The following is a 26,865-nucleotide window of genomic DNA, read 5'->3' as shown; positions in this document are numbered from 1 at the left end:
GTTCTGTGGACGAGCTCACAGCCCACCTGGTGTTAAGTGGTTACCGGAGCCCATAGACATCTACAGCATAAATGCCGCCACCCACCTTGAGATATGAGTTCTAAGGTCTCAGTATAGTTACAACGGCTGCCCCACCCTTCAAACTGAAACGCATTACTGCTTCACGTTAGAAATAGGCGGGGTGGTGGTACCTACCAGTGCGGACTCACAAGAGCTAAAAGAGACTTGTGTTCGATGAAATGTAAATTTAAAATTTTGCTAAAAAGTTAGATTCTCGAAATGCATCGTAGTTCGGTTTGTACCCTGTTCACTGTCTGCCATAAATAACGAGTCGGTTGGGGTGCGTCAGTTCGGGGCGATATCACGACGGACCGCGAGATTAAAGCGTAAATAGTAGTTGCATGTGAGTTATTTAAAATTTTAAACCGGTATTTTTTTACTTTTAAAATAACAAAACAATAACCTTTTCAATTTACACTCGCTTCGGCGCGAAGACTGCTGTAGAGCCGTACTCTAACCCAAAGACACAGCCTACTGAGTTTCTCGCCGAATCTTCTCAGTGGGTCGCGATTCCGATCTGGTGGTAGATTCTGCCAAACACTGCTCTTGGTAGAGCTAGTGTTAGCAAATTCTCTCAGGCTGAGCCCGTGAGCTCAGCTACCGGTCCGGTCATGGCTGTAATAGCATCTTAGACTACCGGCGAATAGGTAGAAAAAAAGGCTATCGTAAAATCTAAATTCCAATTTTAAAACCGCCTCAAATGGTTGCTTTGAAATAGTTTAATGGTCATTCGACATTCAATCATACGGCGCGTTTAATGTTAAATGAACGTGATTGCTCATGGATGATAACAATGCTCAGAGTACTACAAAACCGCTACTTACCACCCAAAGCTAGTTTCAAGCCTCGTTTGAACAAGGATATCACAGTGCTAGGGGATCACTCGAATTTTAAAATTGAGAAAGGACGAATGTTGATAAAAGAGAAACGTAAACTATATTATGATCGTGATCCCCAGCTTAATGAAATCTACTAAACAAAGAGGCATAAACATATAAAATTACTAGCGGCCCGCTCCGGCTCCGCTCGGGTATTTAACAAAAATTTCAACGATGTTTGACGTTGTTTTATTTCTTTAAATAAAAGAATACTTATTGTGGTATAACTATAATAGTTAGACATATGTTGCCGCGACACTTTTTGTGAATAATAATGTGTTCTACAAAGTCGTGGTATATTATTTTATTCTATCATCAATAGTTTTCGCAGGGCACGCGATATAAAGAATATTTTAGGTAATTTTTTCTATACCTTGGGTTACATTATTATAGTTTTAGTAAGGATCCCTAATTTTATTAAAAAATATAGCCTATGTTACTCTGGAATAGTGTAGCTTCATAAAAGTGAAAGAATTTTTCAAATCGGTTCAGTAGTTTCGGAGCCTATTCAATACAAACAAACACACCTTTCCTCTTTATAATATTAGTATAGATTGATACGGCAAATTAGGTGTTTTGCTACTTAACATCGAACTAATGATTGCACGAATGTCCAAAAATAAATTGTGAACGAATAGGCTCAATGATCTGCCTCAATAAAATTCTCTTTGAACAAATTCAACAACGCAAAAGCAACTTTCAAATTCACGGGCTTAACGATTTCATAACTAGCTTTGTTCGTTGCCCCAACTCCATAGCTCACAAAAACCTGAGTTATATGTGTAACGCATTAGTAAAATACAATGGCTGACTCAAACAATATACACACAATCCACAGATAGGAATTATCGTGGCAATAATTATTTTCAACCAGTAATTAGTGATATGCTCGTCTCGTCAAAATGTCATTATTGAAAAGCGAATGACATCCGAAGTCAGTGACGAATCATTTTACGATTACTATGTATGTACGGCTGTCACAGATTTTTTTATTACCATTTTTACAGACCCACTTTGAGACATGAGGTCGGAGTCTCAATGGAACTGTTTAAAGGCAAACAACACTCTTTTAGTTAAATTAAAACCTCCCTAACGCCACTGCCATGGATAAATATTAAGATAAAATACTAGCCCGGTTTTACATAAGACCGACCGATCAGAAATACTTCTCTTGCCAGGTCGATACACGTAATCACAGCGATTTATGTACAACTCGACATTTTAAGGTTAATTGCGACGACAAATCGTCTATTTAAACGTTAATAGTTGGTAAACTAAATGAAAAGAAAATATAGTATGAACGCACCTTAACTAGGATCCGAAGCATCTAATGTTAAACTAATTTCGTATGACGTAAGACAATGACATAAAAATTAACGGCCGATAAGTTTTTAAGTTGTAGATTGACTCGGTAGTAAGTACGCGTTAAGCTAATTACTTTGAGATTTTTTTATTGGAACATAACTTGAGATTTTACGAAGTACGTAAATAAGTAAGTGCTATTTAGCGTTCAAAATAACTGTCAAATGATAATACAAAGGCCGGAAAATATATGCGCAGTTGACAAGTCGACATGTTTGGGCAGATAAGAGTTTGACTTTCATATGGGGCATATTGAAAACGTTTTCGTAAAACAATACCGATAGTGGTCCAGGTAATAATTAGTTATTGGATTAAATCGTAATAATATTATCTCAAAGTTAAATTGTCTATACTATAATCTATACTAATATTATAAAGAGGAAAGATTTGTTTGTTTGTTTGTTTCGAATAGGCTCCGAAACTACTGGACCGATTTGAAAAATTCTTTTTCCATTAGAAGCCGACATTGTCCCTGATGAACATAGGCTACTTTTTTTTTTTTTTGTTTCATGTGTGTTTTAACGTTTCCGAAGCGAAGCGAGGGCGGGTCGCTAGTAATATTATAAAGAGGAAAGATTTGATTGTTTGTTTGTATTAAATTGGCTCCGAAACTATTGAACCGATTTACAAAATTATTTCACTGTTGGCAAGCTACACTAGCCCCGAATGACATAGGCTATATGTATATATAATATTAAAAAAAAAATTAGGGATCCTTACTAAAACTCCAATAATGTAACCCAATGTGTAAAAAAAATTACTAAAACTCATCGCGTGCGGTACTACCCAAGCGAAGCCGGGGCGGTCCGCTAGTTACTAAATAAGATTAGTATGCACTCAAAGAATTTTAGGTCTATATAAATTGTAACATGGCATCCGCAATTTCCGGGGAACTCGGATTGGGTCCTAAAGCTAACTCTGTTTTACATTGCTGACTCAGATAATATATACTTACTAAGACCAGATGTTTTCATGATTATCTTTGTGATTATCTATACTGTTTCATCTTTACTCAACGGTCCTGATACTCCCTTTAAACATTTAACTAAATAATTAACCACATATTTTGGTTTAGTTCTAAAATTATCAAGAAGTAAAAAAGTTAATAAACCTAATGACTGTGAAGGTGTAGATTGCAAATATAAAATTTAAACGTAATTAATGTCTCCAAAATATTATTATAATATACCGGTATTTAAATTTAAAACTTTTAAAATGCCGTAAAAGCTCAATAACTAATTTCAAGTGTATAAAACATTCCACCCCAACGATAAACGTATCGAAAGCATTCGTGAGATAACGTCTAGACGGAATAAATATCCAAAACACTCGAATACCAGTACGATGGCTCACTTGGCTAATCGTCTGGGTTGCCAGTAAAAAAAAAATCATTAGTGTTTTTTTTGAACGCGCCCATAACCTACTGCGCGCGCCCGCCACTTTAAAAGGTTTACGGCGAATCTAATAGGACATGTGCATTTAAAAACATTTACAACAAGCTTGTTTTGAGATTACGTTCGGCGTGACACTGGGTGTGGTGATTTTACTTTTTTACGGGATTTTTATTTGTGTTCGGGATTCGAACGAGACAATAATATTACACGTTTTTTTTAAGTTATACTTCTTAAGCGCGTTATGAAAAATTGATGAGACTGAAATTTTACAATGCGCGCTCACTGTGACACAAAATTAACAGAATGAAGTTGCCCACTAAATCGCTCATTACAATACGACCGACGTAACTTGGCGAGTCTGAATATAGCCGCAGGTGAGCTTTCTGAACCGTACCGAGAATTACCGAATTTATACGATGTCAAGAAAAGGGATATCCAATATGCGTGTTTGAGGATGTTGTTTAATCGTTTTTTTTCAAATTTATTAAAATAAAAAAAAAGATATAAATTTAATAAAAATAATGTATAGCTTCTTACGCGCGTACATAAGTGCACGGACACTTTTTTTTCTTCTTTTTCAGACCGTTTTCGTATTTACGAATCTATCTTCGTTATTCAAATATTCTATTATTATGATAATTAATATGCTGTCAACAAAAACATTGCCCTTCATTGGTATTTGCAAGCGCGTCAATTGGGTTTTTAGGGACTCGCAAAACAAATGAAAATGAAAACTTGACGTCTCGTGAACACAAGTGCAAAAAAAAAATTCAATTCATAATGTTTTTAAAATACATGGCGTATAAGATAATAAATAAAACATAATTATGAAAATCATCAGCCACTGAATCTAAAAAAAAAAACAGGGGTTGTAAGTCTCTGTTACGAATATGGTATTTGATACGCTACTTCTAAAACGTTATTGTACGGGTCCTATGCAAATAAACTGGATAGATTTTTATTGTTAAACGCTTTGAAATCTAATATCCAAGACAATTTTTGTTAAATAAAAATTTGCACTCACATTAAATGTTATGATTTGAATGAATCAAACACGTGTACGAAATACCCCCCGGCGAGTCCTCTTCGTGTTTTGATAAATGCACTAAAAACGTGCTTTGCTTGTGGAAACTACACGATGCGAGAATCTAAACATAACGCATCATTCATTTTCTGTTTCTGTCACACACTTGTTTATTCTTCTTTTATTGCATTTCAAGTCAAATATTGCGATTTTCCTTTAAAAAAAATACAACTTCTAAAATTATCATTTACTTCATTAAAATTATTTTTGATCATCGCATTTTGTGAATGTGTTTTTAAAAGATTTTTTTTTATTGGACTTTCCTGTCTGGAGGCGACTTTGTTGCGACCATTAAAACGACACTACGAAGGCCCTAGTTGACAGCTCAACAATAATGACAGCTAATAAAACGATCGAACAACAATCATTCCACAATGATTTAGAAGCCAACACTAAGGTAAATATATAATATAAATATGGTAAGGCGACATAAATTTCTAGAATTTCTACAACAGTCGTCTACAGATTTACATATACATTCCAGTAAAACCTTAGCATGGTTTTTGTGGGTGCGTTTAAAAACGCCAATCACGACAAATAAGACTGGAGTGATTGAAATGTAAGTTTGTGTTTTATTTTTGTTTTCTTGTTATAATGAAGTTGTCGTTTCCTAAAGGATTAGACATCTGATATATTCCTATCGAAGGCTGCGATTAGCCCGGGGTTCGAATTCCACAGGCAGCTACTAATTACTATTTTCCTCTTTTTAAGCTATATGCAGACAATTTAGTTAGCAAAAAATACGATAACTTTCCAAGAAAGAACACTTAATGCATTCAATCATTGAAAACATGAACACAAATTGGCGTTAATTATAATACAATATTTCGTTGAAGTGTGCCTACACCTTTACAAAAGGCGTTGCAACCACAAAGAAATCGTGACCTCCGCCTTATGCCACGTTGAGGGCGCTAATACAACCTATCCGCGAATACCTCGTCAATATCAAAATGTACCTCGACACAAAAGCCACTACTTAATTGAATGCCCACCGAAATTAGCCGCTTTATTATATTATAATTACATAGTCTTCATTGAGTCTGTAATTTTTATTTATTAACAATAGTACAATAGCTTTATGTCCGTAATTGGAGGAATTTTTGTTCACCCTTTTTTGTATTGCACTGTGGTACTATTTAATATAACTATGTATGTCTTACGTTTTGTTTCTCTGTGTGCTAGTGTTAAAAGTCCCGTGTCAATAAAAATGCTTAAAGGTTTTATTCCTTTTTTATTCTAGATAGACTTTAGGTTCTGGTTATTTTTATTACTCTAGATGAGCTGATGGATCCCTGGCTTAGTAATTAGAGAAAATTATACAAGAAGACAAATCACACGAACTTGAAGTGTCAATTGCACTGTATAAGGGCTGACCCATTTTTCAAACTAAAGCTCATGATTATCTTTTTTAGGATATTTACATATCTACTTTTACGGCTTAATCTTTCGTTTTTATTGTCATTTTATTATTTCCTATATTTCGAATATTTTACAGTTGTCACGGTCACGAGCGTCTATGGACGACTTTGTTATTATTCATCGACACTTCCACGAAGCACTGCTCTTGCTAGGGCCAGTGTTAGCAACACCCCGGTTTCAACCCCGTGAGGTCACCTACACGTCAAGGAGAAGCTGAAATAGCCCCTCAAGGCTATCAGCATAGGTAGGTGTAAAAAAATCGACCCATGAATATTGTGCTAACTACCCTCTATTTTTGTTACTGTAGGGTATTACAAAAGTATGTAAGTATGTATAAAAACTAATCAGCTTGTTAAGGATTGCACTAATTAAAAGATGGGTGTTATTGGTGATCCATAGAATACGCTGAACACGATAACAGTGGGATTACATGTGTTTTGTTAAAATATGTGAGGCTAAAAAGTAATATAATGAAATTATACTTCATATTTAAGATACCGCATATGCTCTGAAACGCACAAAGGATTCTTATAAATGAATGCCAATATTCGCATATGAAAGTCTCATGCAACGGTCTGGTCCTACATAATTAAATTCGGATATAAAATACCTATAAGTCTCAGATACTAAGGGGTTTGAATGTCTTAAAACGGTCGTCACAAGTCAATTCTGTAATGATTCGTAAATACCCGAATATTACCTTATTGGCCGCTTCACACAGTCTTCGATGAATATGTAATTTTATGATATTAACAGTAGCATAATTTAGCATAGATTTTCTTAAGTTGAGGAATGTTCGTTTTCTTAAAAGATATACGTCACATTTCGGTAAGCACCACATTGCCTTTACATTTTTTATTTATTGCTTAGATGGATGGATGAGCTCACAGCCCACCTAGTGTTAAGTGGTCATCGAGACACCACCTCGAGAAATAGGCAGGGTGGTGGTACATACCCGTACACGGACTCACAAGACGTTGTACCACCAGTGAAATGTAAATATATACCCATCATAATGCGGTAATCACAGCAAATCATTGTTCCCCCGCTCACCCTATTCCTAAATTATTCAGTGTTGCCAACATTACACACACGCCCAATAAAACATACTTCAAACGTTCAGCAATGGCCGACCTAACCCGTTTCCCTTTGTTACATATTTCATTGGTTTGTGCGAAGGGTTGTCAAAACAAGTGAGGGTCATTCCGGCCCCAGTGGGATGAGAAATAATAATCCGCTGTCACCCGGCCCATTCAGGGCTTTGAGCAGATTGCGGACGACTTTATTACGCGTGTTTTTGTGGGCTGCTCAGTCAATTATATGTGCTTACCCTATTTCTGACGGCACATTTCTATCGGCTTATAGTTTTATAGAAGTAAACATGCACCATTAAATTCTTCACTTATTGCACGACGGTTTTATGAAGATTCTATCCAGATAAAGAGTTGGATAAAATGTATAATCCGACATAGATATTTTACTGGTGGTAGAACCTCTTGAGAGTTCGCGCGGCTAGGTACCACCACCCTGTTTATTTCTGCCGTGAAGCAGTAATGCGTTTCGGTTTGGAGGGTGGGGCAGCCGTTGTAACTATACCTGAGACCTTAGAACTTATGTCTCAAGGTGGGTGGCGCATTTACGTTGTAGATGTCTATGGGCTCCAGTAACCACTTAAGACCAGGTGGGCTGTGAGCTCTTCCACCCACCAAAGCAATAAAATAAATAAAAAACATAATTAATACTTAGCACCAAATTACTGACCTGGCGAACTTGCTTGTACTGTTCCTCGAAGCTCCACCCAGCGGCACTGCCTTCGGACGATGATGACGAAGCAGAGCCCACTGGTTGTGCTGGAGGCGGTGGTGCTGGAGCTAAGAACGCAGGTGGTGCGTATGGGAAACCACTAGCCGGTACTGCTCCGGCTAGAGCAAAGACACTGTTGGATGTTGACAGTGGAGCTCCTTGGGCTAGCGAAGCTAAAGAGGAGAGATGGGGATGTAGTGAAGTTTTGAGGGACTCGAAGTCGTCTCGTACCTGAACGAAAAAGAAAATTTACTATAATTCAATATTTAAAACTAACTTATTATTTGTCTACAGTTTCTTTATTTATGAATGTTGCTAAATTGAATGCGTTTTTGTTTGAATATCGTAATCATAAGGCAATAAAAAAAGTGTAATAGAGTAGTACTGGTGGTAGGACCGCTTGTGAGTCCGCACGGGTAGGTACCACCGCCCTGTCTATTTCTGCCGTGAAGCAGTAATGCGTTTCGGTTTGAAAGGCGGGGCAGCCGTTGCTACTATACTGAGACCTTAGAGCTTATACCTCAAGGTGGGTGGCGCATTTACGTTGTAGATGTCTATGGGCTCCAGTAACCACTTAACAACCAGCTTGGCTGTGAGCTCGTCCACCCATCTAAGCAGTAAAAATAAAAAAGAGTAAAATTTTTATTTTAGTATTAAAAACCTTAAATAAAAATAATTTATGCATACTTTTAGTTCCCTTTCAAGAGGCCTCGGCGAATTCCTCTGATGCTGATGTGTGATTTGGTGGTTTATCTGCTGGTGCACTGGGGCATGATGGCTCATATTGTGGGCTTGCTGATGTGGCTGATGGGAAAGTGCCTGTGGTAGCTGTTGGTGGGGCTGGTGCACCTGATGACCCGAAAGAGCCTGGTGATTGGGTGCGTCACGACTGACACCCTCGTCTGAACTCTCACAAGACTGGTCTCCCGACGTGTCTCCTTCTGACCGCGCAGACTGTAGACAAAACCCCTACAAGTTTAGTGCAAATATTATTCCACGAATCGATACGAGAAATACACAAACAACAACACAGGAATAGAACAGTTACAACAACAATTCTTATATTAATATAGACTAGAGGAGCTTTATAAAAAAATATATAATATAGACTAGAGGAGATTTATTTCTTGATGATTGAAATTATATTTAAATTCGAATCACATATTTATAATATATATGATTATACTATTTGCTATTTTATTTCAATTAAAAAAAAAAGTTTATGTTTAAGTTGATTATCGAAAAAGTTAATTATTGAAAACACGAATCAAAACAACATTTTCTGAAAATAAATCGTAGCTAGATCGATTTATCGCCCCCGAAATCCCCTGTATACTAAATTTTATGAAAATCGTTAAAGCCGTTTCCGACATTCAGATTATATATATATGTATATTTATATACAGAGAATTGCTCGTTTAAAGATGTAAGATTGCGTTTTTTCTTCGGATTTACGGGTAGAAAATCTTTTCTAGTTTTGTGGGCCAAAACAGTCGAGGCTTGTTACGTATCAAGTCCGAAGAAAGCCGTTGCTTGAAGCTCAAAAAGCTTTTGATAAGGTTTCCTATCGGACCACATATTCTAAGTGCACGAATGCGAGGACTTCTAAAACTTCTACGGTATACAGATGGGTGTATCACACGATTCTGTGCTGGGATCTTCCCTATACACGCTGCTACATTCACAGATGACATTACTGGTCAGTACAGAGTACAGTGGGCTGTGTCTATAGGAAAAAACATGATATTCAGGTACTGAATATAGGAAATTAACAAAATAATAGGAAAATACTTTCAGCTGGGAATCTTTCAAAATCCACCTGTAAAGAATCCGTCCTAAGACTGATCTCGGAAAAATACTAAGCAAAAAAAATATGGCGACGGTCATTAAAATTTTACCACGAAAATTATAAATGATTTGTAGGGTCTGAGTACCTATAAGCCGTATCATGTATCTGCAACCCGCGATACTCTGACAAAATACGATTTCTCAACACTTTCAAAGTAAGCACCTTCTCTGATCCAATCTTTTTATAATACTACCTAACATCTGTTTTTACGGTACAATAACAAAGGAAAAACAAACTACTTAAAACCCATTATCGTAAACATATCAAACTTCAATTTTGATCTATCACTAACATCGCGTTGCACAGTTTGTAACTAATTAGAAAAACAAGATGTAATATTTCGTTGGATTCAATTCCGATAGAAAATTTGTTTACGTTGCGTTACATAAATAATGAGCGCGGCCACGAATCGCCTCAGGAGTTAAATTTGTTCAATTATTTGCATTATTTAAATTGCAATTGGTGACGATGGTAAAACAGATGGTCGCCACAAAATATGATACCTGAATAAAATCATTATTTACACTATAACAGTTACAAACTCTTAACTTAGTTATAAACTCTTAACTGGTGGTAGAACCTCTTGTGAGGCGGGTGGTAACCACCACCCTGCTTATTTCTGCCTAATTCGTTTCGGTTTGAAGGGTAGGGCAGCCGTTGTAACTATACTCGAGACTCTAGAACTTATATCGAAAGGTGGGTGGCGCATTTACTTTGTAGATGTCTATGGACTCCAGTAACCACTTAACATCAGGTGAGCTGTGAGCTCGTCTACACATCTAAGCAACAAAAAAATTTCTGTAAAAACAAGTGTTTGAAAATACCTCTATTTTATTTCTATTCATACGAAAAATCAGCCAACTATTGACGTGATCGTAACCTGCAGATGTACTGCAAATCTATTTTAAACTTGAATGAATAACGATACAAAAAATATTATAGCAACAACTCGAGTTTAACTGGTACACAAACCGTATCATTTAGCGAGGACGTCTCTCATATAGACGTAAGTACAGTGGGTCCTGTCCAACCTCGCACGTAATATTTCATTCCATTACAAGGAACAGATGCCCGTAATGACTATGGCGAACCGGTTCCATTATTAAACCTTTTAAAGTTCCATCGGAATCAATATAAGGAACTGGAGAGTCCACGATCAAATTGCCGCCGAGTATGTTTCGCAGTCGCCGCCACGGCCCCCGGCCCACAATTACGACATTAAAAATTATTATTTTATTTCGATTTTTATTTATTATTCGCATTATTATATTGTGTGGAGTTATTATCGGTGAAATGTTTCGTTCGGATAAACGTTGTGAGAGACACGCAAGCCTTCCCCGACGCCTGCGTTTTAGAGTTCCTCCGGTTTATATAACAAGGACTCGCTCTGAATAATATTTTTTTACACCGTCGCCTCCAGTAATAGAACGTTTTTAATTTTGAAACTTGTTCGAGAATTGAGCGAGAACTATGAATGAACCACGAGAAATTTACTGTTACACAAATTTAAACTTCGAATGACGTGTGTTGATTAACTTTGAATTGTTGACGTATTTTTCATTACTTTTTTCTAATTTTTATTTATAACCAGCTGACCCAGTAGACTTCGTAGTGTCTCAATCGATAAATAAAAGACCTCAACTTTTGTATAAAATAAACTTAAAACAAACAAAAGGAATCCATCCGACGGGGGGGACATCAAAGGAAAAACAAAATTGTTATTTTTATTTCATTTTGAGCATTTTCATATTTATCTACCTTTTAAGCCTTCTCTGGACTTCCACAAATAATTCAAGATCAAAATTAGCCAATCGGTCTAGCCGTTCTCGAGTTTTAGCGAGACTAACGAACAGCAATTCATTTTTATATATATAGATTAAAACACCTTATTTTGCTGCGAATAACTCGTTTGTTCCGGTTCGTGGGGTAGGACAGACGTACCACAATACAATTGAGACTTCACTATAATTAAAACGCCCGCGTGTATAACACTACTATACTAAGAGACATACAGAACCTTATATAATTATACAACTTCGCGTATCCAACCAACATGTCGGAGGCTTTTCACGTGGATCAAGTTCGCTACTGAATAATTTTTGCCTTTTATATCTTCTTTTTAACTCAACCCCAATTTTATTTGAACGTTAAATCAATAAAATGAGGCGTTTAGTACGATTTTTTAAGAGTTCATGTACCTTATAAAATTCACCGCATTAAGAAAACAAAACAAACAAACACGCGAACGAACTAAAACGTGTTATATATTATTATCGTGTGATGAACTGTAAAAATCAACAGTCACTCGCGTACCAATAAGTAGGATAATGTTAGCGCGGAACACGTGCTAATTCTAAAATAAATAGAATCAAACCAAGTCGTACGCATCGTATGGATCGCTCTGCGCGTGATTTTATAATAATATATTAGCTGTAAGTTTTCTGGTGACCCAATGAAAGGTACTCTCAGAGCAATGTCCACATAACCGGGATTTCTCTGAGCTAACACGGCCCACGGTTCACGGTCGGGCCGGATTGAAAAAGTTTTCGAATTAACGCGCCCAGTATACTAGTGTTACACTTTAAATCGTGACCTTAGAATGGAAACGGAAAGTGAAAGAATCCGACCATCGGTACCATTAAGCAGCCCCGATGCTTATTATTTAAACAAACACGGAATGAAACTGATGCCGTTCTCAGAAGTATACCGAAACTCAACCCGCTGCACGGTAATCAGGAGGACACACCATTGATTAACGCCTTCTACTAAAACACATACAGAGTAAATTCTTACAAATTTTTCAAATTAAATTGTCTTATTTTCCCTTAAAATAGAACAGTCCTTTTCTATCAATGAAAAAGAATATCACTACATAGTATAAAACAAAGTCGCTTTCTCTGTCCCTATATCCCTATGTATGCTTAAATCTTTAAAACTACGCAACGGATTTTGATGCGGTTTTTTTTAATAGATAGAGTGATCGAAGAGGAAGGTTTATATGTATAATAACATCCATTAAATAGTGGAGAAATACTGTTATCAATTATAAATTACAGTTCCCTAAGCGAAGCGAGGGTGGGTCGCTAGTAAACTAATAAAGAATATAAAAAAAAGAATGTAACAATTCGAATCGTTATTCACAGCACTTTATACGTGACAATAAATAAAAAATCGATTTGAAAACTGAAATAGAAAATCGATGCATCGCCTGCCGCAATGTATTTAGTATTTGTTATAGAAATCGTAATCGTGTTCATGCGAGTATATTTTATGAGTCGAAATCAAATAGAAACTTGTAATGAAAGATGTCGTTTGCGTCCAACATGTTTGGTATGCAATACAAACAACTATCGGTAGGTAATAAAATATTGAACATAACGCTGTTAATGTCTCGAGATATTTTGAAGCAGGATGAAAACATTGAAGATGGTTGTGTAAATTAATTAATTAGCGAATTATGTATAGATCCATTTAATCGTGAAGCATTAATTGAATCAGTTTTAAATACAACTATTACCGAAAGAGTGCATAAGATAAGAAAGAGGTTTTATTATAAACAAAATAAATAAAAAATGCAATACATTAAATACACAAACAGTACAATTGGCGGTCTTATCGCTAAGAGCTTATCGCTTTTCGCTAAGTTTAACTTTTATAAACTTTAAATTAAGACAGGCAAGAAAACATAGTAAAAAATTTTAATGTTACGATTGGTATTCGAAGGGCAGTCAAAGATCAAAAGCATTTGACTAAACTAACCACAATTTCTTAATTAGCTACGTGAATCCATCGAAATAGTATCTTAAGATATCATATACATCGAAATTCCCGTTGTAATTTGGTTGAGATATCAGTGACCACCAAGCGTATGAGCTTGTCTATTTATTATGGCAAATACAAAAAACAAATATGAAGTGAAACTTTTCCGATTATCAAATTCTCGTACTGGCGAGATGTTTCAATTTTTAGTGCTGCTTTTCGAGTATCATTTTCGTTCCATAGGATTAACAATCACAGCTCCGCTAAAGAAGTTTTCACTGAAATACCAACACGACTTATCCATCGCTTATTGATGAAACCAGTGGTAAGTAACATTTGCGCGTCCTCTCCCTGGAATATTTATTAGCAGGATCAGTCACGACAAGCTTTGTCTACACATTAGCGATGTTAGCACCCGGGATACAGGCCGGCTACCTGCATGTTTATCTTAAGGTACAGTCTACTATTTGCCTAGATATCCACACATATCTGGGCTTTCGCAGTTGCCACACTCATTTGAACAATTGACGACGCCGAAGGGAAATCTGCCTTAGAGTTGTGCAACTCTCATTGTGCGCACTTCATATGCAAACATTGTCGTTTACAGAACTATCGTTTTATTCTTTTGACATCGCGACATAAGCGTCGTGTCGGTCTGCCTTTAAAGTTTGTTATTCTGAAAGAATTGATTACATCGATGTGCCACATTCTTAAGGATTGATGGGACCGCGAGGCGTTACTATGTTGCCATTAACGGCCGCAGTCACATTAACATTTGCGCACGTAAAATAACCGCCAATAAAGGTAAGAACGCATCATATCATCAACAAAGCAACAGGTTCTCGGTTCGGCAAACACGCTGTGTTTACATTACGATCCTGGGGCTTCATTTAATAATTCTCGGGAACTAAAAGCCTTTGAACATTTCATCAGATGACCCTCGGTGTTTGCACACACTCCTGCGTCGAGATGCTAATGTGGACACAAGGACCTGTATCGCCGATCGGCCTCCGATGCATTATTGTTGGCCCTTCGAATAGCTCGGCTTCTATTTCACTTCGATCTAAGATATCGTGAACAAACAATCACTGAGCTTTACTTTAAGTTTTTTTAGATATCCAAAAAAAAAGATTCACTCGAAAATAATTTTACAAGCACATCTAAATCGTATTAAAGCCTAATCTAATCAATCAAAAAATGTATCTTCCGACGCTACCGACGCCGACCCAAAGATTTTGCAAGTCATTTCAAGTAAGGAAGCTAGTAACAGCCTGCTAAGTATTTGAGCAAAACAAAAGGTGATAAGAAGAGGTAAATAACCTGTGCCATTGACGGCATGACGGCGTCACAGCGAGCGCTGAAAGTGAGCGAGGCACGTAAACACGGCGGCGCGCTTCCTCATCCACTCAACTGACGCACGCGCACTCGCCGCCAACAGCCGTTTAATTACTCAAAACCTCACTAAATCATTTTTCTCAAACTTCCATCAAAATTCTAGCAAATTTCCCGTAACACTTTGAGAGAAGCGACGATCAACGCATACTTATACATGAGGAATCAAAGAAACTATGCGACCTCTATTATACGTGATTCTCAAATAGCGTGGTGTACATAAACATTCGTTCCACAAGTTTCTAATAGATGCCCATTATGACCATACCGACGCTATTGAATTTGAAATCATTTGGCTTCTAATTTTATTCAAAATACCGCAACAGCGGTAAGTAAAAAGAGATCGTGTCGCTTATTGTGATGATAATTATTTTTAGAAAACAAAAACTAGAAAGCGGCCGTACGGTGATGCCTATCTGTTAATTATTGTCACCAAAATGGCGGACGTTATTGTGAATGAGTCAAGATGGCCGAGTGACAAATCGTCAAGTTTCGTGTATGTTTCGTTTGATTGACGCGTGCCAGATTCCGCGGTACTACGCCTTTATACACGCTTCCTTACGTATAGAAAGCGCAAATAAAAACGAGTTCTCAACACTGAGATCGAGATAATGAATCCGTGTTTGCGATTGCTTCGATCCGCTCGATCAATTACGGATGACGCGCTCGCGGAGAGATTAATACACAAAATCGAATGAAGATCATTAAGACAATATTTGTTATTGGAAAATATCGGAATCGTTGAGACAATTTCGAAGCGTAGCATCGGGATGGGGTCAAATATTGACAGTTCTCACGACCGTCACCAGCGGACGGCTCGTGCTGCAACACACCTTAGCCGCTCGACCTTATTCCTTCCGCTTTTCACACGTATAGGTAATAATCGATCGCTTTTATTGCGTGCCGTGTGTAGGCGCGCCGCCCGCCGGGTGATATTTCGAGGAACAGTTTAATGTACTGTGGTCGTTTGCCAAGGAATCGAATGCTGGACGTTAAGTGGACCGACAAACTAGGATCGACTTGACCCGTGATTTCATCGGAAGGACACGACCGACGCTGATATCTTTTGTCGTCAATCCGCTGACGCATCCCGCGGAGGTCGTGTGAATTTGAACGTGTCAGGTAAACTGAGATGTTCACATTTATTTGCGTTATCGACTTATTCAGTAAAACTGCAAACAAACATCATCATATAAAGGCCTTTGTACAAAGATGTTTGTTTTGACTCATTATTTTAAAGGGAACTGCAGATTCGCGAAAGCGGCCTCGGATCAGCCCGACAACGACCGCGAGCCCGCGCCATAAAACTCCGTAGAAAGTTCGTTAAGACACATTCAATGAGACGAATGAGATAAATAACGAAACATTTTAACGAAATTAATCACGAAATTAAAAATAACATCAACGAATATGTTAATCAATCAATTTTTTGTTTGCGAACAAAACGGTTACTTATGAAACGCGATTCTCGGGTGACTTGATTAATAAGCGTTGAAACTTGTTTTTTTTTTGCCCAGAATGGGATGAGCAACGATACATCTGATCCATTTGGTCAACCACCGCCGATAGCCGATAGATAGTGACACGTCGTCACTGATTATAATCCGCTCTAAATACTATTGTATGATTCTAGTAGCAATAGCCAAAGCATAGGTCACCATACTCTTCGAATTTGCCAAAGAGTTCGGTCGAGTTTCGGCTGAGTTTCTCGTCTGATCTTGTAGGCGGCGATTCCGATCCCGCGGTAGTATTTAGAAGCAGCTGCCCTTGACCTGTTAGATCTTTTGTGGGGCGAGGCGCTTCCTGGTGAAGCTCTCGAGTACGTAGACTTTAATAAGTTTGGACCGAGTTTTTGTACTTTTACTTTAAAAGTCTTTAAACTCTTACGACGACGGATTTTCCTTTGAAAATGGAATTTATAGATAGTTTTCTACAAATAGCAGAATGATATGGTGAATGTGGATTGTGATAGTAATGCTAACTACCCGCACATCTCAAAATAAAACTACCTATTACCAGACATTTTCTTCGGTTTTCGTAAGTAAAAAACATATAATTTTAGTTATCCCTCCTCCTTCTTCAGTCGTCACCCCATCTATAAGTTTCCTCTTCACGATGTTGTGCCCTACCGTCCTGTCATCAGATACTCTGACCGCATCGCAAACGATGGAATCGAGGTTAGTGCGAATCTAGTCCGAGTCGTCTTCCCTTTAATTATCCCTGCCACCAATAAAATTATGCTTAAGCTAATCCGGTCAATGATTGGTCATATAAAACGTCGGGCTTGTATTAGAATAGTAGCTATTCTGAATAGCGATAGGCAGTGGCTTGGCTCTGCCCCTGGCATTGCTGAAGTCTATGGGCGACGGTAACCACTCACCATCAGGTGGGCCGTGTGCTCGTCTGCCTACAAGCGCAATAAAAAAAAAACTCTTTATTTACTGTCAAACTTTTGTTATTGCTTAAATTCTGTGGTCAAATTGAGAATAGGTTATTATTGATTATCTTTAATATTATTTATCTACAGTGTAGTCTTGGCAAAATATGTGATTAACGAAGCATAAATAGTCTTTGACAATAGAATCATAATAATGTTCAGACTTACAATTTCAATTAATTATAGTCGAATTTCGACTAATGCGGGACCGCTAGTTATGTTAATATCTATGCCGGATTACACATTACAAAAAAAAAAAAAACATTTAAAAAAAAACAGATCCCATGCAACTCCTTAGTGTAGGTGCATTGCACCAACCTAGGTTAGTGCAATGGCGCAAAGAAACACAGAATCAGTACACCATTTTAATACCATTTTGAACTTGCACAAACCAAAACTAGTACAATCGAATAAAAGCAATGTAGTTCACGACAAACTGCGTTTATCTCTAACTTATTCTTGGTCTGTTATTGAAATATCTAACTAACATATCATAGCTAAGACATAAACAGTGTAACACTCATTATATTCACAATAGCTCAGACAATACCGTGACGTTTTGCCAATCGTTAAACCGTGCCTTAACCGCCGTTTAATTACCAACGGTCTGCGGTGACCGTAAACTAAGTCCAGGAAACTAATGCTCTAACCACAGATAGGTCATGTGGAGAAATCGTACACTTTGTATTCGACGTGTACCGGCGTAACATAGAAACAGATACATATTTATCAATCGTGAAGACATCTTAGTCCGAATGCTCTTCGCTCCGGAATCCTAAAAGGAAAAAAATTGGATCGATAGTAGCTTTTTTTTTGAGCCTATTTTTGTTGTAATCTTTCTCATAAATTTTATAGACTGAAATTATTGTATCTATTACTTAATATTTTTATCGTAAAGATCTCACAGATTACACCGATTACAATTTTAATCGTTTTTTTTTTGAAATTGTGAAGAATGAAACTTTTGCCTCTTTGTCAATATATTCAAGGGTTAATACAAATGTCATTCATGTTTCGTAAGCCCGCTATCGAAAGCGAACTAACAGGGGTCGCCACAACGTCACACAAGACATTTTGCATTTCATTGCGTACAGTGCAAGAACGATAGCAAAATATAATTTCTTGATCAAATAACTTAATTCATCAGCCATTGCTCAGGGATGAACTAGTAGCTACTCTGAGATTCAGTTGAAACGATTCCCTATGTGTCAATAAGGCTTCAAATGAACTTTTAGGGCCGCAGATTGTCGATCGCCGAATCCAATCTAACTCCACAGAAATGAACTAGTCGAAGTCCGCAGTCAACATATTTCTAAGTTATTTGTGAGTACTTAATTTTGAAACCATAAGATCAAATTATGACATTGTTATTTTAAATCACATAAATTTAAAAGACATCAACGCGCTTCTAGATACCTATAAACAATATCTAGATGCTCACGTGATGCTCACTAAGTAATTAATCGTAAATTCTGGTGTTCTGAACACAAATAGCATTGTATTACTATAAAACATACCGTGGTTGGCGTTTATTTTAATTGTAGCAACATTGAGTCTTTTATAATAACCGATCGTCATTCTTTCACATACCTCAAAAATTTCAATTCAAATCAGAAGAAAACTTAAACTTCTATACTAGCTGAAAAAATATTAAAAGCATTAGAACAATGGAAACAAATAATAATTATTATTAATTAATTAATTGGTATATTCATCGAAACATTAAGCTTAGTTAATTTTACAATAATAATACTATGTAATCAATAATATTTCAATACATAAGATTGTACCTGAGCGGTATGTATGGTTTACCCTATATTTAAACTTATATAACTGATATCGAACATAGCTAGGCGCGTTTTATTTTTAATGACAAAAAAAAGCTACAAACCTGAACCTACGATCAATCAGTCACTCAATATCAAACATCGTCGGATCTTAATGTCACTACTGACCAATATTGAGACGTCATTAATTTAAGATCAATACTCGCTGCTCCCGTAAAATGTGCTTTAGCTTAGACGCATATGTTTGTAAGCTTGTGACGTATACAAAGGTAAACCAATCTGCATCTCTTATCTGATATCTCGTTTTTTTCGTAGGAAGGAAGGATTACTGGTAGCTCGAAGGCCTATCCAGTTTCACCAGGACAGGTGGGCGAGCACGGGTTCAGCCAGGAGGGCTGATTTTATGTACTGGACCCTGCAAACTATCCGAAACTTCACTGTTTGTTCTTAAAGCAAGACAGTCGATATTTTTAACTAATACAAAAAAATGCATGGTATGGACACGTGATGAGACGAAATGAAAATGAAGTTAGTTAGGGAGTGTTAACTATGAATGTGGAAAGATATAGAAGAAGAGCTAGACCTACGAAGAAGTTGATGGATTGCGTGAAAGACGATATGTAAGAGGGGAGTAAGCGAAGAAATGGTATATGATAGAGGAGTATCGAAGGTTTACGTCAACCCCAGGTGACTAGGAGAAGAGCAGGAGAATGATGACAAAAAACAAACGTGTGGCACTCGGGAACTGCCGCAGTAAAGCTATTGCATAGCATTTTTATCAGCTTATGCAATTATAATGAGACGATGATAATTTAATATTAAAACAATAATAAAACAAGACCACGCTATATTAAACATTAATAAAAGCAAAACATTAACTGTCCCCTTCACACTCATAAGCTAGACCGCGCGAGAGAGAGATGGGCAGACTTTTCAAGATGCGCATGCAGTGTGACGTCACGCCACGCGCTTATTCACAAACACTAAAAAAGCGCAACGTGTGAACGTGTTGAACGCGAGCTACATAGTAGGCGTAGTGGGGGTGTCAGGTTATTTTCGTTACGGAATTCGGCGGATTCAGTCGCCGCGCTCAAAGCCCGCGATAAAATCTATGCAATAGCTTAAAAATCCATGCTTTTTTGTAATTATTTGGGTGTTGTTTGTCCGATTAGATTGAAACTACAGTTTTTGTTCGTACAGTTTATGACATGTTACCATGAAGTGTCACGCAGTGGCGTCAACAAGTGCGTGTTTTGCATACATTCACTGATAATCCGCTGTGACGCATGGTCGAGCTTCGCTTGCTTACTAAAAAGATAGACGAGAAGAGAGAAAGAAAGAAAAGAGTTTAAGTTTGTACACGTAAAAAGTTTTTTTTAAATGACACAAATTAAAAAAAAAAGTATTATTTTTCGTATTTTTGATTAAAGTCTAAATTCAAATTATGAGATCGAAATTCACAAAAAAAAAAACAGCCACGTAATAATTCATGAGGAGTTTTGACCGTTTTATTCGGCAATGCTTTATGACTTTCATTCTGGTAATGTTAAATGAGACAATCACGAACTTCAATGACTCACTAATGTAGCCATATCGGATCGCTTCCGAAATCATTACATACTGTTTCTTGTATATCTAGAAGTTAATTCAGATAAACCGTTTTTATACGAAACTCGTGGCGGTAAAGATCTCAAGCGCGTAAGCAATACTTAAATTTGATTACTAAAGTCTTATGTCAACTACCAGGCTACATAGAAGCAACCCGGAAAATTATAATTTGCATAATTACTGGTGGTAGGACCTCTTGTGAGTCTGCACGTGTAGGTACCACCGGCCTGCCTATTTCTGCCGTGAAGCAGTAATGCGTTTCGGCTTGAAGAGTGGGGCAGCCGTTGTAACTATACTTGGGACCTTAGAACTTATATCTCAAGGTGGGTGGCGCATTTACGTTGTAAATATCTATGGGCTCCAGTAACCACTTAACACCAGGTGGGCTGTGAGCTCGTCCACCAACCTAAGCAATATAAAAAAAAATTGTCAAATTAGAATCGCAAGTATACGCGAGCATGCAATTTTTTATGATTAATAAATATTACAATGGGAATAACTATTTAACTTAAAAAACTATTACCATCTCGCTAATCACGAACCGCGCGCATGTCCGATCATTAAAGAGATACATATTAAAGGTACAACAATAAAACATACGACTATTAATATACAATGATAGAGCGAAACCTTGGAACAACATTGTATGTATGTTGATAATTTACAACTTTATTAGATGTTTAACAAACATTATTATATAATAATATTGATTGTTGAAGGAAAACCAATTACGGTTACATTGTAAAATATATGAACTCATTTTTGAGTTTTTTTTTTTTTTTAAATGCACGTATTCAAATTGTCGCCGCCCTGACACTTTTCATTTCTATCACTTTCGTATTAATTGGACTCAATCGAAGACCGAGCTCATGATGCAGATAGTTTTTGTATTTACCAGGGCTCAAAGACACCAAAATTTCAATGCAGCTTCGAAGTATAGTGTGAAAAGTAAGGATTAAAATGTCACATTCAGCTTTATTACTCCGAAAACAAATAAAAACTCTTTAAATCTAGAGGTATTTCTCTTCGATCGGGATATAATTCTATCGCATCCAATAGCTTTTAGATAATTTGTATTGTGTATGTACAGGTAGTGTTATAAATTCAAGTTTGGGGGTTGGTGCTTCCCGCTTCCGTAGGTTTAACCCGCGATTCCCTACAAGTGACCCCTGGGTGGTGCTAAACGGGAGCCGAAAACATAACCGGTGGTAGGACTTAGTCCGACTGGCTGGCGACCACCCTCCAACTAGAGTCCGCCGCCAAATAGCCTAGCTGTGTTCCGGCGTGTGGGTTGGAGAGCCAGTTCTATCCCTTCCCTTTCCCCTTCCTTGTTGGGGGTGAGTCTTGGTTACGCCTGGAACTTGCGGAGCAGACGTGCGTGCGAACTCGCGGGGCGTGATTGTTTGACGGGGGTATAGGGAGACCCAGTGAAACGGTATCCGCTGCCGCCCGCCGGTCAGTAGGGGACCTGAACCCGGGTGTCTCTACTAAACTCCGCCCCGGGAAGCTGTCCCGCCAACCGGTGTAAAATTCTGCCGTGCGGTCGTCGTGCCGGAGTCGGAGACCGGAGTGGATCCCGGCGATCGCACGCAGAGTGGACTGGGGGCCCTTCCATGCCCTGCGTCAGTCTCTCACGCAACCCGTGGTCGAGCACGTACTATGTTCCGCGCTTCATTCAGGTGTTGCCTCGATCTCACCTCTAACATCCTACCTCTCCTAATCCTACTCTCCCGAAATATAACAACTTAATGAAGTCGAAAAAAAAGAAAAGGGTTTTACAGGCGGCTCCCCATTCCACATTTAATGTGGATTTCAGCAATGTCAGGGGCCTACATAGCAACCTTGACGCCGTACACCACCACCTTGAGACGGCGCAGCCTGCCCTGCTTTTTTTAACGGAGACGCAGATATCTGCTCCGGATGATACCTCATACCTTGAATACCCCGGCTACGTATTGGAGCACAACTTCCTGCGTAAAGCCGGGGTGTGCGTATTCGTCCGGGCTGATGTCTGTTGTCGCCGTCTTCGGGGCCTCGAACAACGGGACCTGTCCCTCTTGTGGCTGCGCGTAGATCACGGGGGCCGTAGCCGAATCTACGCGTGCCTGTACAGGTCCCACAGCAGTGATGCAGGTTCAGCTCTGTTTGAACATGTGCAAGAGGGGACTAACCGCGTGCTTGAGCAGTACCCATCTGCGGAGGTGGTGGTTCTTGGAGACTTTAACGCTCACCACCAAGAGTGGTTGGGGTCCAGAACCACTGACCTCCCGGGTCGGACTGCCTACGATTTCGCCTTGGCCTACGGCTTCTCCCAGCTGGTGACACAGCCCACCCGTGTCCCAGATATCGAGGGGCACGAGCCTTCTTTGTTGGACCTTCTGCTGACCACAGATCCGGCCGGATACAGTGTGGTGGTCGACGCTCCGCTTGGATCGTCTGATCACTGCCTTATTCGTGCTGCCGTTCCACTCTCTCGTCCTGATCGTCGAACGACGACCGGGTATCGAAGAGTTTGGCGGTATATGTCAGCAGATTGGGATGGATTGCGTGAATTTTACGCATCCTACCCATGGGGGCGGTTCTGCTTTTCCTCTGCTGATCCTGACGTCTGTGCGGACCGTCTTAAAGACGTGGTGCTCCAGGGGATGGAATTGTTTATTCCCTCCTCTGAAGTGCCCGTTGGGGGTCGCAGCAGACCCTGGTATAACAATGCCAGCAGGGATGCTGCACACCTCGAGCGGTCCGCATACGTGGCATGGGATAATGCCAGGAGACGTCAGGACCCTAACATCTCAGAGGAAAGGCGGAAATATAACGCCGCTTCCAGGTCCTACAAGAAGGTTATTGCCAAGGCGAAGTCGGAGCACGTTGCTAGAATTGGCGAGCGACTGAAGAGCTATCCCTCTGGGAGCCGTGCTTTTTGGTCGCTCGCCAAAGCTGCAGAAGGAAACTTTTGCAGGTCTAGTCTCCCACCACTACGCAAGTCCGATGACAGTCTGGCCCATAGTGCGAAAGAGAAGGCTGACCTTCTGGTCAAACTCTTCGCCTCGAACTCGACTGTGGACGACGGGGGTGCCACACCACCGAACATCCTCCGGTGTGATAGTTCCCTGCCCGAGATCTGCTTTACACAGTGTGCAGTCAGGCGGGAACTCCGACTCCTGGACGTCCATAAGTCGAGCGGGCCAGACGGCATCCCTGCAGTGGTTCTGAAAACGTGCGCCCCTGAGCTGACGCCTGCGCTAACGCGTTTGTATCGCCTCTCTTATTGCACTAACAGGGTTCCGTCTTCATGGAAGACTGCCCACGTCCACCCTATCCCCAAGAAGGGTGACCGGTCGGACCCATCGAGCTATAGGCCTATCGCGATAACTTCCTTGCTTTCCAAGGTGATGGAGCGAATAATTAATATACAACTCCTGAAGTATCTGGAGGATCGCCAGCTGATCAGTGACCGACAGTACGGTTTCCGTCACGGTCGCTCAGCTGGCGATCTTCTTGTATACCTTACTCACAGGTGGGCTGAAGCCTTGGAAAGCAAGGGCGAGGCTCTTGCTGTGAGCCTTGATATCGCGAAGGCCTTCGACAGGGTCTGGCATAGGGCACTTCTATCGAAGTTACCATCTTACGGAATCCCCGAGGGTCTCTGCAAGTGGATCGCTAGCTTTTTGGATGGGCGGAGCATCACGGTCGTTGTAGACGGTGACTGTTCTGATACCATGACCATTAACGCTGGCGTTCCACAAGGTTCGGTGCTCTCCCCTACGCTTTTCATCCTGTATATCAATGACATGCTGTCTATTGATGGCATGCATTGCTATGCAGATGACAGCACGGGGGATGCGCGATATATCGGCCATCAGAGTCTCTCTCGGAGCGTGGTGCAAGAGAGACGATCAAAACTTGTGTCTGAAGTGGAGAACTCTCTGGGGCGAGTCTCCGAATGGGGTGAATTGAACTTGGTTCAATTCAACCCGATAAAGACACAAGTTTGCGCGTTCACTGCGAAGAAGGACCCCTTTGTCATGGCGCCGCAATTCCAAGGAGTATCCCTGCAACCTTCCGAGAGTATCGGGATACTTGGGGTCGACATTTCGAGCGATGTCCAGTTTCGGAGTCATTTGGAAGGCAAAGCCAAGTTGGCGTCCAAAATGCTGGGAGTCCTCAACAGAGCGAAGCGGTACTTCACGCCTGGACAAAGACTTTTGCTTTATAAAGCACAAGTCCGGCCTCGCATGGAGTACTGCTCCCATCTCTGGGCTGGGGCTCCCAAATACCAGCTTCTTCCATTTGACTCCATACAGAGGAGGGCCGTTCGGATTGTCGATAATCCCATTCTCTCGGATCGTTTGGAGCCTCTGGGTCTGCGGAGGGACTTCAGTTCCCTCTGTATTTTGTACCGTATGTTCCATGGGGAGTGCTCTGAGGAATTGTTCGAGATGATACCAGCATCTCGTTTTTACCATCGCACCGCCCGCCACCGGAGTAGAGTTCATCCATACTACCTGGAGCCACTGCGGTCATCCACAGTGCGTTTCCAGAGATCTTTTTTGCCACGTACCATCCGGCTATGGAATGAGCTCCCCTCCACGGTGTTTCCCGAGCGCTATGACATGTCCTTCTTCAAACGAGGCTTGTGGAGAGTATTAAGCGGTAGGCAGCGGCTCGGCTCTGCCCCTGGCATTGCTGAAGTCCATGGGCGACGGTAACCACTCACCATCAGGTGGGCCGTATGCCCGTCTGCCTACAAAGGCAATAAAAAAAAAAAAAAAAAAAAAAAAAAAAAAAAAAAAAAAAAAAAAAAAAAAAAAAAAGTTAATGTCACCCTTTTGTATAATTCTACCGCGAAGTTTCATTCATATAAGTTAATTCAAATTCGAAATTCAAAAAACGGCAAAGCTGTGAACTCCCCTTTTCATATGAGGCGGTCAGCGCAAAAGTGGCCTAACCCACAATTTTTCATAATCATGCTTATATGTATATTGCAATTTATTTAAAATATGATAAATAAATTTTAATGCAAAACCGGCCTATCCATAGTTTCACTCATAGATAACAGATGGCTTTGTAAACATTATTGTTTTTTTGTCTACTCAAATTCAAATTCATGAAAACTTAAGCCTCATTGCTCCATAATAACTATGGTAAGCTTAGGCCACTTTTGCGCTGACGACCTCATATAACATCAGATAAACCGTATAGTAGCTATGACAATATAAATACCTTCAGTCTATTAATAAAATTATGCCAAGTCCGCAGTTTTCGTTGTGAGATCATAAAATTGTCGGGCACGAAAAAAAAAATTAATAAAAAAACGATCTACCCCAATCGATCTGTTCAACGATATGAAATAAGTTTATACGTAATTTTTAATCATAACCTAACTTAGTAATGCAACACAAATATATATTTAAGCGATCACTTTTTATCATCATCCCTTTAAAAGTAAACCATCAGAACAAACATTCATTTGGAAAATCAATAAACGCAGACCCTGCGTTCAAATAAGCCTCACCGATTTAAACAAATCGTTAAAAAAATACGGCCCCGAAAGGATTGTAATCGAATGCGACCGATCTGTCAACCATTATTGTATTTTAATCGAGAAATCGATAAACATGAATAAATCATAATGATATTCGACGATAATAATCTGTCAAACGTCTGGAACTTGTTTGTATAGAGTACCTACAACACTCTCGGGCTTATAATACATCGTTACACACGTAACATGCTTTTTAATAGTAATAAATACTTTCAATGTTTAAATTTTTGTGTGGTATTTAAAGTGAAATAAAAATTTTAAAACCGTTGCCATAATGATATGGCCTTTTTGTAGATTTCACAAATATATAAACATTATAAAAACTAGTAATCTCTAATAAGCCATTTTCAATTTTTAACAGAAGTTTTCTGAGATTGTAAAGGTTCTCAAAGAACTCGATGGAGACATACGTTTTTATTCTGTGATAATTTTAACACAAGTCACCATTTTAGTTCTCGACTGTTAATGAAGTCGCACCCCGCTGTGCT

At 39.1% G+C, this 26,865-nt stretch overlaps 1 protein-coding gene across 4 annotated transcripts in view; it reads right to left on the bottom strand.

Annotated features, from left to right (window-relative positions):
* LOC101737140 (protein dead ringer) overlaps positions 1–26,865 on the bottom strand; it is a 170,946-nt gene that overhangs the window by 106,939 nt on the left and 37,142 nt on the right. For 3 of the 4 annotated variants that reach the window (XM_021350717.3, XM_012694792.4, XM_012694795.4), the window contains exons 2-3: positions 8,688–8,969; positions 7,959–8,231 (exon numbers count right to left, since the gene is read on the bottom strand). In XM_021350717.3, coding sequence (XP_021206392.1) covers positions 7,959–8,231; positions 8,688–8,969 — 555 coding nt within the window. The remainder of the gene's footprint in view (positions 1–7,958; positions 8,232–8,687; positions 8,970–26,865) is intronic. The other variant, XM_012694794.4, reaches the window with a different exon arrangement.

This window comes from Bombyx mori, chromosome 19 (genome assembly GCF_030269925.1).
Source record: "Bombyx mori chromosome 19, ASM3026992v2".
Classification (NCBI taxonomy): Eukaryota; Metazoa; Arthropoda; class Insecta; order Lepidoptera; family Bombycidae; genus Bombyx; species Bombyx mori.
This window is presented reverse-complemented; position numbering and strand designations above follow the sequence as displayed.